The following is a 16889-nucleotide window of genomic DNA, read 5'->3' as shown; positions in this document are numbered from 1 at the left end:
TAAAGAAATTCATCTATATTTGTTCCCTCCTTCTTTGTTAGTACATTACACCATACTTTATCCATATTTTTTCAGTGAAGGCACATGAATGTTAACTAACATGCATTACAAATAAAAAAAAAATGTTTTTAACAATGAAGAATATTCCAGTGAAATCAAAAGATAACTGTTTGTAGTGAGTGGTAGTGTAATATAAAACTGTCATACTTTAATATTAACACTATTAAGTAGACTATTTGATATAAATATATAAAATCTGAATATAAATGCTAATTTGATACAGTTTAAATGTTATCAAAATATATAAATATTGTTATCTGAAGACATTCCTATACTATATTTGAGAAATATAGAAAATTCAAGATAATTTCAAGATACAGAAAAGCAATTCATGCATTTGGTGATAATGATCATGGCAAGAATCAAGAATCATTAATGTTTGCATGATATTAATGCATATGAAATAATTAAAAGCACTTGTTTAGCCAACATGATTAACAGTAAAATAATGAATTCAATCAAGTGATGTTGCAAAACTAATATTACACTTGTTTACTAGGGAAAAACATATGTTACAGGATGAATGGTACAATGAGTCCCTCAAAATCGAGGTCAGATATGATGGATGGAACAAAAAATTTTATCTGGGATAAATTTTGATAATTATAATATTCAGAATGTATATATTTTACACCCTTCCTTTCCTTTTCTCCTGTTTTTTCCCTTTATCATGGGTGTGGGGCATGGCACCCCAGCCCCACCCCCATCTGTACGCCAGTATGCTTATACATGTACATGGGGTTAACATGGCATGTACTCAATACCAGTACATGAAGTTAATGAGAAATTCATCAAATGATATAGTCTCCCTATTACATGTGTGACAGTCATTTCACTATGACACATGTCACAATTACGTTTCATTATAACAAGCAGGTACAGGTAAAAAAGTACAGAAATGTATATATTTCTTTATAAGACAATCTTAAAAAACAATTCCTTTCTTTTTCAGTCACTTGATAGCATGCAACCACTTTAACACCATTTCAATTGGAATGAATTTTTTTCAGTTGAGCAATCATATGGAATGTCACACATACTGTGTATGGATATCAGACCAAGACAAACCAAAGTAAAACTTTTCGATGTTGAGACTTATGAATTTGCTGGATGCCATAATACAAAATGGCTTCTTTCATGCATATATGTTCATGAATCACTTTAGTACAAGTTTCATAGAATACTGATTTACAAAACAAAAAAATTACATCAAGCTTTCCAATATCATTATTTTTGCATATCATTTCATTATGAAATATATAACCATGTAGTAATCTAAAATAATCAATATTTACCTGATATATCTATTTTGTTCTAAATATGAAGAATGAGAGAATATAAATCAACACAAATGAAGAGAAAAATAAACATCACTGAAATTGATATATCAATGTCTATCATAATCCTATGTTTCATTGCTTAATATTAAAATACTGTATATCTATATATGAGACAAAATGATTATACAATAGCAAGTTGATATTGTATAAAAACATGCTTATTGTTCATTTTCAAAATAAAGTCTGCAACATGATCTGTATTACAGCAAAGTAATAGTTTGCTCAGATCATTTATATCAGATAAATGATTGGAGGGGCAAGCCATCATGTGTCAACAATGGCTTGCCTCTCCCAATACCTTGCCTAATCTAAATTCTCCCAAGAAAGAAATACACCAAGACTGCAAGTGAATAATGGTCAACAACACCCCCATAGAATAGATAAGGAAAAAGGTAATATACACACAGTCTGTAGACCTTTCTACAATATACTCCTAAAAGGCATCAAATTATTATATATATATTTCTTTTTACCTCAAATCATTCCTTGCAAATAAGCTCCCATACTTAAACACTGTTATAACCAAAGGCAATTACACATCAAGGCTGTGTATTAACATGACAAAAGGCAAAAAAAAAATGAAAGCGAAAATGTAGAAAGAGAAAATAAGGCAATAGACGTTTGTCTTCCCCCTAGCATGAAATTATAGCAAAGTGATTTCTTTGGCTTTTGACCTTCAACCCTAATATGTGTGAAATGACATCATAGAAGGAAAGAATCCATTCTCCACTCCCTGGGGAACATTCCAGCAAGATTTTCCAATTCAAATACTAGACATACTTCACTTGTTTTCACATCCTAACAAGTACTAGGGCTGTAATGATCTGACAATAATTTCATAATATTGTGACATAACTTCACCGAATAATAATGATAATCATACATGATTACTACTTATTTAATCAGAAGTCTCTACAGTGCTCTACAGTAATGTAGCATGATTACGCTGGCTTTAGCAGAGCAGCTGTTATACACACTTGAGTGCAGCACAGTGTGGATCAATATCTTACTGAAGGAAATCACGCCATGGCTGAGATTTGAAACCATGACCTTCTATTTGAAAGTCCAGCCTAATCCGCTGGGCCACAATGCTTCACATAAATTTTGTTCTAAGAATAGATGATACAGATGACACAGATGATATTCCCAGTATTCAAATCCGACTCATCATGGTTCCAGGGAATTCAATGCAATTAAAAAATGGTCTTTATAAATAGACAAGGCTCATTCAAGCAAAGATTGAAACTAAATGCAAATACATGTATATAAAAATGATCAAATATGTTGACGGTAGTTAAGTATCAAATATTTTGAAACATGATTGAAAGACTGCATTTGTAGATGGCCATGAGAGTAGTTGTGAATGTGAATTGATACAAGTATAAAACATGAGTTATTAAAAAAAAATTATCATACATTGAACACTCAGCTGGCATTGTGGCCTGATAAAACCTTCCTATACTAAGTATTTGTATGTAGTGCACTTTGTATGAAAGCTTGCCTGATATAGCAAGAAGTACTGTATGCAAACTGATTCAGAAAACAGTTCATCCATCAACAGCTGGTGCTCAATGGAATCGTTCATCACTGAATTATTCATGAACGTGGCCTCAATACAAACTTCTAATGACAGCATCAGGCTGTAGGAAATGAGCTCAAAACTGACATCTTATTTTTTCACCAAGTTCTGAATCATGTCCCTCTTCAACCAAATGGCTCCTCCAATGGCAGTTAAAATAAGAGAAGCACGGACAAATCTGAGAAAGCCGCTCACGCTAGGAGTATTCCTCTCCAAGAAAGATTCCTCAAATGGAAGGGCTGGCATGTCCTATGGTTAAAAAAAAAGAAAAGAAAAATACTGAAGCAATTAATATATTGTGTCATTGATGTCCAACCATTGTAGTCAATTACTATCAGTGAAAAGTGAATCATGGGATAAATCATGGCTTATCAAACAAGTGATGGTGGATCATTTTTCTGTTATATTCAAATATATATTTTTCTATGAAGGCATCCATCACATGCATTTTTCTTTTAACTTTCATCTTAATACGATTTAAGGGGTAGGGGGGATGACATTTTCTTTCAAGTCTTGCGCAAATTTTGAGATCAAATCAGCCTCCCCCTCATTCTTTCAAGGCATCAATGTAGCCCAAATCTTTTAGGATTCAACTATGATTGTTGGATTTTGGTGGTCAGAATTAAGAGAGCAACAATACTCATGTGAACCATCTGACTGAATACTTCTTTATCATAAACTGTTCCATATTCAGAGAAGACGGGTAAAGGATATATTTGAGAGGAGACTTATATTTGTACCTTGGATTCTGGTTCTTCCTGCCACACATCATCCTTACTTATCTTTCCAATGGCATGTAGAATCTAATGAGAGAGGCAGGGATTAATACAGAGTCAATCAACATCTTAACCACCATTCACAGATTTCTGCTTAAAGGTCAATTTCAATTAATTTCATTTTCAACAGAACAATGAACTTATAAAGATAATACAAATTGAGGTAGGAACAATATATATTTTTCTGTAAGTAAAAACAAAACAAAGTATTACATATAAGCAAAATATCATAAACATTTTAAAATAAAATTCTGAGAAAATGGAGGGATCCACTAAAAAGCAATGCTTGTATTGCGTGGACCCCTCTAAATAATTATTTTAGAATTGCCTACGAAGAGACAAAGAGGTGACAAGGTCAAGTCCCCCCAGAAAAATGTTGATTTGAATAAATAGAGAAAATCAAACAAGCATAACAGATCTAAAATAAGAAAGATATGACATTTTAAAATCTTGCCTATTTTTCACAAAAAAGTGATAAGTACACTTTTAGTGACATGCAACGAGACAGTCGATTGTGTCTTTCTCTATTTCTTTTGTTTTTTGTTTGAATCATACAATATTTCATTTTTTACAGATATGACAATAAGTACCAAATTGACTAAACCATGTTGTATTAAACAAATGCTAATTCCACATGTTCAGGGAGGGATTAATTGTTGTTTCGCTTGACAATGAGGAGAAAATTAGAATATTTCCTATTTCATATAATAAAATACAAAAGAAATAGTGAGTGGATAGGGTTAGATGGATACATGTCATCTGTCTCCTCATTTGCATGTCACTGAATCGTGCATATCAATGTTTTGTGAAATAAAGGAAAATTATAAAATGTCATAACTTTCTTTATTATTGATTTTGATGAAATTTTCAGTGTTATGCTTGTTCGGTCTTTCTCTTTTTATTTGAATAAAACTTTTTGTTGGGGTGGACTTGTCCTTTAAAATATGCGTCATGAATTTTCAACAAAAATCTGTGAACATTTTCTCAGTAATTTAATTCTCAGGTGTGCTATTGCAGGTCACTTTATAAGTATATCAAGATTTTATATTCTCCGTTTTTTCTGTTGGAAATGAATTAAAATCATCACAATTACCATCAATGACATGAACAATATGAATTGACCATGTACTAGTATTCAATATTGCTGCTAACATTAATTAGTAAGATGCTTGAATGGAAATGAAATAAAGTGAATGGGATCGACGTTATCGCAAAGCATACCATCCTCTTACAACCACTTTATCATCAACGAAATTACTTTTCCACCATAAATGTCATCATCACCATTGCCCTCATTAAGATACCATCATCATCATCGACAGCATATCATCACAGTCATCGTCAACATCATCATCTGCCTCACCACCTATACTTTCATTAGCACTAAAATATATCATTTCTGTGACAGTCATCACAACAAAAATCATCATCACTATCATTATCAATGTTACAGGCCTCATTACCACCACAATCAATCATCACCGCCAATCATCACAACAACCATCATTAAAATAAAGGCCTCACACCACAATCATTACCCTTACCAACATTATGAAGAACGTCATCACAGCAACCATCACAATACACACCACTAAATCCAGCAACGCCGTAATCACCACCATAAAAATTACCACAATCAACATTATGATAGCATGATCACTACAACCATTAAAATAAACCTACTAACCAGCATCACTACCATCATCATTGCCGTAATAAAGCAATTTACCTCTCTTGCAGCCCTCTCTCCTGCCTGGATAGCCCCATCCATGTATCCAGACCACTTGGTAGCTGTCTCGGTACCAGCAAAATACAAACGACCTATTGGCTCTCGTAAAACCCTGAAGAAAAATAAATATATCTCATAATCAAGTCACAAGTTTATTACATCTAGCTTTCTTGATAATTACTGAAGTATAAATTGTCTTTTGACAAATATTGCTTTTATATTATATCTCACAAAATAGTTAAATTCATTTTTCCTATATGAACAACACCAACTCAAGAAATCCTGATATAATACAAATAAAGTTAATTTTGTTACAAATTACAGCATAAAATACAAGACGAATACATAACAAACGGCTAGATTGCCCACTCAGAGTGTTAATTATTACCACTCTTTTCTGTCTTAGGGTCAAGAACATAAATAAATGACAGAACTACTTAGAATTGTATATCGAAAATAATCAATAGAAATAGCACATATAAAATAGAGAATTATAGGTTAAAGCTAGGACCATATACACCACTGCCCCTTTGCCTCAGGTAAAAGCATTTATAAAATACAGTCTTCTTCTCAAGATACACAGCAAATACAACCTCAATATGAAAAACACAACAATCAATAAATGTAATATACACATGTACTTATATCTTGAACCTTTATCATGCAACATTTCTAAACTTTCTCTCTATGTCAATTGAATTCAAATGGATCTTTTGATGATAGACAACCATTATTGATAACCTATGAAAATACATAATTTAGCTCTCACAATATTTCAGGGTGAAACAAGGAACCAGCTTAATAGAATAAACACTTTATTTCAATTTCATTCATTTTTTCTCTTCCATATAAAAACAGTGACATTAACATGTACAAATATGATTATCGAAATACATTATCACAATAATACAGATCAATTTATGTGATTTCAAATGGGAATTGGCCATACAAAAGCAGGAAGAAAGATAAACCTATCCTCACTTGCAGTATTTAGTTATGACTCCAGGTGGTGTGAATCCGACATATCCTCCTCCGATATATGGTTCTTCCATCCAGTTCTTTTCAACGTAGAAAACAGGCTGTAACAACAACAACACAACATTATCATAAAACATATTTTAAAAACAACATGGAATATAATTGTTCATTTCCAAAGTTACAAATACACCAGGCTTTGAGAAAGTGCAATGCGGCATTAGTTGTCCAAAGTTGGAATGACTAGTACTAAAAATTGCCAATCCATTTGAAGATGATTCATACTAATACTTAAAAAAAAAAAAACCCAATATGTGGTATATTTGTATATCTTCTATAAGATGGATCCCAACAATCTAGTCCTAGTTCATCAGCATCCCAATGGCATCCTGGAAGAAATTCATTCAGCCAATGCACTCAGCAGAATGTTGTTTTAGTGTCTGGACCATTACTTCACCAGGGTTACTTACACCTGGCTATCCACTGTGTCCCAGTGATTGCATGATAAGGGCACCGTTGCATAAGAGTTACTATTATGGTAACTCTGCCATCCAATGGTAACGATGCTCATCAGCCAATCCAAATCAAGGACTCCATGAAAGATATCATCGGATGGCAAAGTTACCATACCATTAACTTTTATGCAACAGGGCCTAGTGACATCATTGACCTGATTGTGCACTATTTCATCATCATCATCATCATTTTTTCAAATTAGTTTTTGAATTGAATTGAATTGAAAAGGTTTTATTCAAAATCATTGCACGTTGCAGCCAAAAGGCTGAAATGTGTACAATTTACAGGTATATACATGTATAAATAGCTGATTTAAAAACATCAAAACTTGAAATGATTAAGAAAATATAATGCAACTTAACAAAAGAACAAATAGAAGACTGAAAGGTGGTGGAAGAATGCTTATTGACAAACATCGCCACTCAAATTCAAACAATAAAAACGTAGATTTAAGCAAGTAACAAAAGAACTAAAGACAGGAGGGTGTCTGGGGACGAGCGAGCAGTCAAGTTCAATGCACAGCTCCAGCCAGGGAATGCCAATCCCTCAACAACACTATTCAACCTGGGCAATGGAATTGGTTATTCAAATCCATCGCTCAAAAATCATTTCAATCATTCAGTTTCATCCATTCTGCTCCTTCAAGATGATTATATAAACTGGGTTCCAAAACAAACAGATTAAATGTTACAAGGGCACTGCATGAATTCCACTAAGTCAAAATAGGCAATACTTTTTTTCACAGGTTAGCATCTCTATAGTCTTTACTAACAAATGTCAATAAGTAAGAGATTGGATCAATCACAGAGAGGCTATAGCTCTTTACATCAATTGATTTCAGAATTCAAAGTCATGTAATGGCAAAAGATAGACCAATGAATATTGGATGGGGTTAAACAAACTTCTCAGTATATCACAAATGTCCTTCACATAAATGTTTTATTGATTGGCTGGATCACAAATAAGCTACAGGAAGGTAAAATCAAAATTTTAAATGACTGAAACAATCACACTTCCACACACAGATCTCCGGGGTGTCCTGGTAAGCGAGGAATAATCTGAACAGTGTCATCTGTGTGGCACATAGACACACACCGTGTTCAGATTATTCCCTGCTTACCGGGACATCGTCATCCCCAGGGGGTTTGTGTAAATGTTTGTCATTTAAAATTTTGATGTTCCTGTAGCTTCTTTGTGATTGAGCCAATCATCAAGAATGCCAATGAAAGACATGTGAAATAAACTGGGAAGTTTGTTTAATCCCATCTCATTTTCATTGGTCTTTCTTTTGCCATTTGGGACTTTGGATTCAGAAACCAATTCATGTAAGTGGCTATAGCCTTTCTGTGATTGAACCAATCTCATTAAGATTATTGAAGCTAGTATGTGTAAAAATATTGTTGGTTTTGACTGAGTGGAATTTGTGCAGTGCCCTTGTAAAGTTTGATAATTTTTTTGGAACCCAGTATTTAATATATTTTTTTGTTTTGTCATGATCTCAAGTATATTTGCTTACAATGACAATCCGTTCTCCACAAGTGATTTTCTGTTCTGTTCAATGGTGTATATTTCCGATTTACTGCCAAATCTTCAGTGGTATAATTTTGTCACCATACAATATTGTTATAAAAAAAAATGTTAAGTGACTAGTTTGTGTTTCAAATGACATACTAGTAGATGAATTTTCATGACTGTATTCTGACTTACCTTTAGAGCAGCATCATTCTTCAGCAGTGTTGCATAGCGGCGAGCAATTAAATCTCTCCTGAAGGTAATGAAAAACAATAACAGTAAAAACAAGTTAGATAGGAGAAAGTTAGAGCATTTTGACCCCTAAATTCCATGATTCTGACCCCATGACATACACTGTAAACACATGAAAATTATTATCATTATCATAATTTTTGCCATTGCTTTCATAATTGTTTGATCATCATATAATTGTTATCATTATTTCACTATTGAGCACAAACAGTCTATTCAGTTTTGTGACAAACAAATGCCATGATCATTATATGTGTGTCATATATAGCACAATCACTATCACCATTATTATAATTATTTATTTTTCTTCATCACTTCCATTACAATTATCATCATATGATGTATATTTTGTGCAGGGGGGATTAAGGCTAAATATGAATTAAACACTGGCCAAGCTAAGATTTTTTTTTTAAAAGAGGAAGCAAAAATAGAAAATTCAAAAGTAGAGGGGGTCATATATAACAATTTCTTAGTTTAACAAATCATATGTTCAATGGGAAATTCTAAAATATGGAGGGGCACATGCCCCTTGTGCCCCCACCTGGATCCACCACTGGTTTACTTAGAAGGATTCCCCCAAAATTGCTCACCTTTCGTCTTTGGTAAGGTGACAGGTTTCTCTTGCTGCATCTCCTGCTATAAATCTATCAAAACCACAACAGACAAACAAACAAAAGCAATGAATGAAAAGTACTTGATATAGCGAACTATATGCATACAAAGGGCTATTAAAATCAAACTCAAACTTAGGTTGCATCTCAAAAGTGCAGTTTTTGAGATAGGAATTTAAATCAATCTTGATTAGCATTTGATTCTGATGTACATAATCATGATCACTTGAGCCATTTCCCAGGAACCTAAATCCTATTCTATAGATTTGGTAAATCCCCCAAAAGTGTATATATTCCTATTTATTACTAGAGTATATGAATGCATGTGACCTCCAAAGTGTATGCTGTGTAGAATATGAACTAAAAAATGTGTTTTATTCAACTCAAATTAATTTATTGCCCAGTGTAGAAATTCATTTTGCTCACATTATAAACATATTTTGTAATACGACGTTATATAAATTGCATACATCACATGTATAACAAACAATAATACTGGCTACATTCGATGGTGGCAATAATTCTTTTTCTATTGGAGATGTGAAATTTATCAACAGAACAAACCATAGAAAGGCATTGGAACCCAATAACATCTGTGGAAAATTGCTCAAGGTGTATGCCCAGCAACTAGCAAAGCCTTGAATTTACTGATTTTACATCAAAATGTAGTTTGATTGGGTGCCCATTCAAACTAAAATATCAATGATTTATATCTTTGTTATCATTAGTCATCAAGGAATATGGAGGAAAAGGACAGTAAACAGAAGAATCATATAGCGTAAACAATTTTGGGATGCATTTAGCTTCCCGTGATGGGCTATTAAGGCAAAATTTTCAATTCTAATGTTGGAAAATAATAAGATTACTTGTTAATTTACCCAATAATAGCGGGATACTTGCTGCCTGGCTTGCAATCATCTTGAGTGCCACATATAATCCCATCAGCTAAAACAAGGCAAGAATAATCTACAACAAAAACCAAACATTCAATAATATAATACTCAATTATTTTTGTCTTAAATCATTCATTAATCCTATGGGCTAGATGGAAATCTATAGAACAAACAGACACATGACAATTACAGATAAAAATTTGATTGTTGGGGGGGAATTGACATGAGAAAAATTAGAGTCCTTATATTAATTGAGCTAATTATTTGTATGGTAATGTTTCCACATGCATTCCCCCCCAAAAAAAAAAAAAAAATTCTACCTGCATGCATGTAGACTCCAGATAGTGCTCGTGGGGCAGGCATTAGGTAATAAGTACTCTTTGCCCCCTTTGGAGCAAAGGTACATCTATGTCCAGTAGACTACGTCCATCCTTTACGTGAGGACCCCTTTTCTTTTGGAACCCCTCTCCCCAAACCAATCAGAATAGATCAATTTGTCCACCCCTTCCCCATTATGTAATCCTAGATCTGTCCCTGACCAAAATAGAGTATCATAATCCTGAAATACTACAAGATACATGTATTTTTTTAGTGGGATGATTTCCTGTTTTCCTATTTGGATGCCCCCACAAGATTCTCTGGTTCAATAGTGAAGACAACTCGTTAGATTGCAGGATGAGAGAGAGAGAGCCAAGCAACTTTTGAAATAGTCAGAAATCACTTTCCTGTAAATAATTTTAATTTCCTCCACTCCACTTTGTGAGCATTTTAAAGCTCAGATTATTCAACATTAATGTTCATCCCAGCACACATACTTGTTAGGTACTTGCTGAAAAATGGTAATGATATGGCAGGTTCCAGCCCGTAAAAATTGAATTTTTTCATGTTGAAATTTTGTGTTGCTATTTTAAGGGCTGAAAAATAATTACCTACAATGAAAACTGTTTTTTTCCTTCATGATTACTGCAATTACTAATGCTTTTAATCTAAAATCACTTGCCCACCTTTCACTTTCACTTGCACAGAGCAATAGGGTAGACGCTTAAATCCCACCTCTTGTTAATGAATTTGAAGAGGACAGGATTAATGATCTCTAAAAATGAGGAGCATTTCATGAAACAAATAGTCTGATTTTCACTAACAACTGTTATAAGCTACTGAAATCCTTGCCTCTAATTGGCTAAGAACAAATTTGTCAGTGAACGTTACTGACATGATACTTCGTGAAACACTTTCCAAGAGTGTACAAAAAATAAAACTAACTTGAATCCCTCCAGAAGGGTCGGTCATAGTACATCATAGTCTTGATCACAGACCCCATTGGATATCTTTGGTTTAGCTGCATGGAAACAAAGGAAAAAAAAGACTACTTGTCAAGTTTCACAAAAATTTGATCATGGAAACACAGGTTCTGGATATACTTTGAGATTTTTATTTTAAATTGAATTGTTTTAATGCAAATAATCAGGATCATAACAAACGAAACAAATATTTGAACACTTGCAGGGTTAGGGATATTTTGAGTCGTACTGGATGTACACGACTGTTTATTCTTTACATTTCCTTGACATTAAAATGGATTTTGTATATTTGTTGGGTGTACAGTAAGAAAGAAAAAAAATAGTTGAAGCTGAAAGTACATTCAACAACAAAAAATAAATATCATTGTTACAAAAACATTGTATTAAATGGGCTTGTATTAAATCTTTGAGAATAATGATTTGGGAAAGTTTTATAGCTGACCTGATTTCTGAGAGCTGGTAGACTAGGCATATACGTAATCTTATTCAGCATGGCTGGTGGAAGAGCTGCTATAATATACTTTGACTGAATGGGAAGATAAAAGATTCAGTTATCAAACTCAGACAGCATAGGATTGTGTATTCACATTAAGGGTCAGTGTTGGGTGTTGATATGTTTGCTAGAGTTCTGCTTCTCAGCAAGATAATTTGGAGTGACTGGCTTCCATTTTTCAGACCAAATCGGACAATAACCAGACAAAATGTTGAATAGAGTGAATGGTAATTAAACCAAATGATAAATGTAAATGAAAGAATAGAAGCAGGTGTAGACCTACAGGCAATTTACAATGTCATGTATACTTAACACATCATATTCCGATTTAGCATTTCAATACTGTCATATTGTTTGTATTTCTTGCATAATAACAAATTTTAAAGTAAGGCAAAAGAAATACAAAATATTTAGTATTATTAGAAGGTAGAGTAAATCGAAATGGTTATACATGTAGTGAAAGCCTGAGTCAAACCGTGTAGTCAACTGATGCCCGCCCGACAGTGCAGGTCACCGGTTCATATTTGTCCAGACTTCCAAACTTTAAGTAGAGCTATGAAAATAATAGCACAAAGCAGGATTTCTCAATTTTCTCGCTTGAATTTATTGGCCTGTATTATGCATGTAAGAAGCTATTTTGATCTGTTTGTGACTAATGAACGTACATGTAGAGGGCTTTAGCACTTTGCGAATGACATACAACAGGATTATAACCTTACAGGCCAATAAATAAAAGCAAAAAATTTGAAAGATCCTGCTACGTACTATTATTTTCCTAGCTCTACTTGGTTGACTAAGGGTTGAAAATATAGTATCGTGTGAAAATTTTGATTTATTGATCTAGAAGAGGAAATATTGGGCTAGAGAGGCTTTTAATTCATGGTCTTTGGTGACACCGAATTTCTCATGTACATGTATTTCTTTACTCTAGCGATTTACCAATCTTCACTGAAAAAACCTGGGAAGACACAGTTAAAAAACAAACAAAAACAAAAATGAAGCAGGCCTACTGAATAACTGTGAATTACCTTGTATATATCTCCTGTTGCCGTAGTAACTGTTACACCATCTGCATCTTGGGCTATTTCAGTCACTGGTTTACTCAGAAGTACTCGTTCTGCAAAAAAAAAAAATTCATAGAGATTGATAAATAATCAAATGCATGAGTAGAAATAGACTACAGTTGATTCCGCCTAAGTTGAATCTCTCAGGACAGAGAAATCTGTTTGACTTATGTGATAATCAACTGTGTAGTTTGATTCTATATTTGAATATTCTGCTCTGACATAATGCTTCGAGTTAGGTGATTATTTGACTTGTGGGAGGTTGACTTATGCAGAATCTACTGTACATTCTTTATTATTACCATTTCTTCATGTACCTTTTTAAATTTTTATTTTGTTAAGAGCTATTTTTACTTTAATTTTTTCTACAATTTATTTTCATTTTACATTATAATCAATACATCCAATATCTATTTGCATTTTTTCATTTACTCATCTCTTTGTTTTATTTGTTAATACTCTATTTCCTCTTTTTTTTATAGTGGGTGAATGTTAGACATTGCTAGTTAGTGTCTTTCTATTAGCATTTACATATGTGGTTTAGTATAGTTTAGTTTAACTGATCACTCACTCACCCTCCTTGGATTGTTACACTGTTAGAAAATTTATCCTTAAAATAAAAAAAGTTCCTGCAGCAGAGTCTCGAGAACACCTGTAATCTTAACAGATTGCATAATCTTACAGGAAATTGGTATTTGGTGTATGGAATCTTACAAATTTTCTTAAATAAAACACCCTTTCCCCCTTTTTTAAACAGACCTGTCCTGTTAAATTGCAGAAAATTTACTGTTTTATGAATTTACAGAATTATTCTTTTATTGCTTTCTGCAAAATCTTCTGGAAAATCATTTTTTTAACAGTGTAGTATTGTAAGACATTACTTGATTAATAATGTTTTTTGTGTACAAGAATACTTGTAAATATGCAACAAACTAACCTTTGCCCACATCCACTTATTTTTCAGACAGTACATGTTGCAATGTTGTCAAATCCATTTCTGTCCAGAGACTAAGTGTCCTCTCAAAAATATGAAGCAATTGACAGAATGTGTAAATAAAAGATTTAATTAATGGGTGACCTTATGCCTCACAATTTGAAACTATAAAATTTGACTTCGAAGATGTTTTTAGAACGTTTCGCATATTTTGGTCCAAAATAATGCTTCAGGTTACTAGTAGTTGATAATTCTATTTCTGGAAAGTCCAATTATGCAGGCTGTGATGTAATTTTTCTTTCCATTTCATCCTGTTTTTCAGACTTACCTTCACCCAGCCGATCAGCCATTGTTAGACTGATTTGATGACTTCCTCCAACAAACTTCCTTTCCTAAATAAAAAAAAAACATACAAGACTTTGAGATCACACTACAAGCAATGCTAGGATAATAATGGAAAGACATTGGTAAACATACAAGACTTTGAGATCACACTACAAGCAATGCTAGGATAATAATGGAAAGATATTGGTTCCATCAAAACCATAGTCCAAATAACATAAGGCCATAGCAGCACATCATAAGAATGGCTTTCAAACTGAATATTGAATAAAAAAAGTTATAACAATTGATGAAAAGATGATATTATGAATCAAACTAGAGTCTAAAGTTCTGTATAATTATACTTTTAATGAAAACTTGATGGCTATTTCACTTCTCCTCACAGAAATAAAAGCGAATTGAGTTCAGAATTGCAATGACGTCACATTAATAGTATTAAAAGCTACAGTATGACTTTGAGCCAACTTGACCAATAGTGTAAACTGACAACCTGGGATTGTTTTAAAGTGGTGGTATTAGTATTTTGATGGTTATCCTGAACCTCGAATAAAATTATACAACTCATACAATGAATCTTGTGATTTTATTGGTTGAAAGCCATTCAATGTTTGATCCATATTGTGTGTATATAGATGTTGTATGTGTGTTTGCACACATCGAAGTAAGTGCAATAACAAGGCTGACTTTGCGCACTTAGATTCATGAATCAAAGTGCGTCGCAAACGAATGAAAAGGAATTATCTGCTTTCATGCAGATAAAAATAATCATTTTATCAGAGAAAATAAGTTGTCGGACAAAGACAAGAATATCATAATTCCATCTGATTTTAATCTTTATCTTCTATTTTGTCAAATAACAAGATTTAGAAGAGTTGTAGTATAAAGTTCTTCATTCATCCATTATGCAACCTATCCACTCACGTTGAGGCTGTGTTCACCCCATTGCACTCAGTCTAACGACTTTGTGCAATGGATTGAACAGAGCCTCAAATCGAGTGAAGATAGATGGCATAATGAACTCATGGGCATGCATCATTTGTATACCATTCTATAAGTTTATATAATCAGAAAATATTTATTATGCTATTTCTTCCAAAATTGGGTCATAGACAAGTTTCAAGGTGTGTGATAGCCTGTCCTGACCCACTCCCCCCCCCTCCCCGAAAAAAACGAAGTAGTCTGACGGACTGAGCAGAAGATTAATACTTAAGTATCTACTTGTCTATACACCTGTGTTGGCCTCACAGATAGGTTCTGAGCTTAACAGAGCGCTAACAGTGAGCTCAGTCACACCTTTCAGATTGTTAAATCAAAACTTTTTAAAAGCCTTGTGTAAATAACGCGTTGTGACATTACACATCGCTGCGACACTACCAGTTGTAACAGAGCCTCCAATAGTACATCATTAGCACTAACAATGTTTCTGTAAGGCCAGTACAGGGCATGTACATATAACAGTATACATGAATGTTTATACAGATCACTCAAGAGATGAGAAAAGCAGTCTGTCAGATCGGGTGGTCTTCATGAACAGGTGATCAATACTGAAAATCATTTCAAGGGAAACCAGAGTAGTGGTATTTACAGACAAATGGCCATTCTATAAAAATATTTGCAGAAAGAATCAAGACACTGCTCATCAGTGGTGGATCTAGGCAGGGAAGAAAGGGAAGTGAATTTCTTCCAGATTTCAAGAATCATCCATTGAACCAGCATATCAATAGAGGACAAATCTAAGAAAATAGTAATCTGCACCCCTCCATTTCAAATCCTGGCCCCACTCCTGATCACTGAGTTATTTCATCATGAATCGCTTACCTGAGCTCCATTCTCTGTTGATGAAAATCTCAAATAACCTGGAAAAATGACAATAACAAATGATAACATAGTATTATGATGATTCTTAAAAATGTTAAAAGAAGAAAGAAAAGAAATAAATCTTTGCCTGACTAAACCATGACATAGTTGCATAGATTTGATATTTATGCAAATTCTGCCAACAAAAATAAATAAAACTATGAAAACATTGTTCAATCACAATTTATTTATAAGTCAACTTAAAAAGTAAAACCAAACAGGTTCAATTAAGGATAAGATAGAGTAGTTGGGGAAGTGGTGCTTGGCTATTCCAATATTGAACTGAAATGACACACTGGTAAATGATGAATTTCATGCACAGGCTACATGTATTTGAGTCACATATCATGTTCAGAAATGGCGAGATGAAAAAGACATGAGCAATCAATTAGAAGACTTCTCCCATGGATATTACAATATTTGGCTCTTTTCTGTCAGTTTCACGTAAATTAACCTTTCGCATTTGTCACCGAACCTGATACATGTATTCTCTGATTTGGTATAATTCACATTTTCTGTAGATCTTAGCACAATATATCTTGGGCATAGATTGGCTTGGGATATGGCAATGGCTTGGGTTCTATCAGTGATTACCCAATATTATCCAGTTATCAAGGCATATGAGGTTGGGGATGTGTTAAAAATAATCCATGAC

The 16889-nt window shown here is 33.4% G+C and overlaps 1 protein-coding gene across 3 annotated transcripts in view; it reads right to left on the bottom strand.

The window, feature by feature from the left end:
- The window catches only part of LOC121407003 (amine oxidase [flavin-containing] B-like), a 33895-nt gene continuing 17006 nt past the window's right edge, over positions 1 to 16889 (bottom strand). For all 3 annotated transcript variants that reach the window (XM_041597891.1, XM_041597892.1, XM_041597893.1), the window contains exons 7-18: positions 16196 to 16233; positions 14364 to 14427; positions 13066 to 13154; positions 11987 to 12070; positions 11507 to 11582; positions 10229 to 10316; positions 9330 to 9383; positions 8683 to 8740; positions 6466 to 6563; positions 5485 to 5596; positions 3720 to 3782; positions 1 to 3228 (exon numbers count right to left, since the gene is read on the bottom strand). In XM_041597891.1, coding sequence (XP_041453825.1) covers positions 3070 to 3228; positions 3720 to 3782; positions 5485 to 5596; positions 6466 to 6563; positions 8683 to 8740; positions 9330 to 9383; positions 10229 to 10316; positions 11507 to 11582; positions 11987 to 12070; positions 13066 to 13154; positions 14364 to 14427; positions 16196 to 16233 — 983 coding nt within the window. In that variant the 3' untranslated portion in view covers positions 1 to 3069. The remainder of the gene's footprint in view (positions 3229 to 3719; positions 3783 to 5484; positions 5597 to 6465; positions 6564 to 8682; positions 8741 to 9329; positions 9384 to 10228; positions 10317 to 11506; positions 11583 to 11986; positions 12071 to 13065; positions 13155 to 14363; positions 14428 to 16195; positions 16234 to 16889) is intronic.

The sequence above is a fragment of the Lytechinus variegatus genome, chromosome 2 (genome assembly GCF_018143015.1).
Source record: "Lytechinus variegatus isolate NC3 chromosome 2, Lvar_3.0, whole genome shotgun sequence".
Taxonomy (NCBI): domain Eukaryota; kingdom Metazoa; phylum Echinodermata; class Echinoidea; order Temnopleuroida; family Toxopneustidae; genus Lytechinus; species Lytechinus variegatus.
Note: the sequence above shows the minus strand (reverse complement) of the source record. Positions and strands in the feature narration are given on the sequence as shown.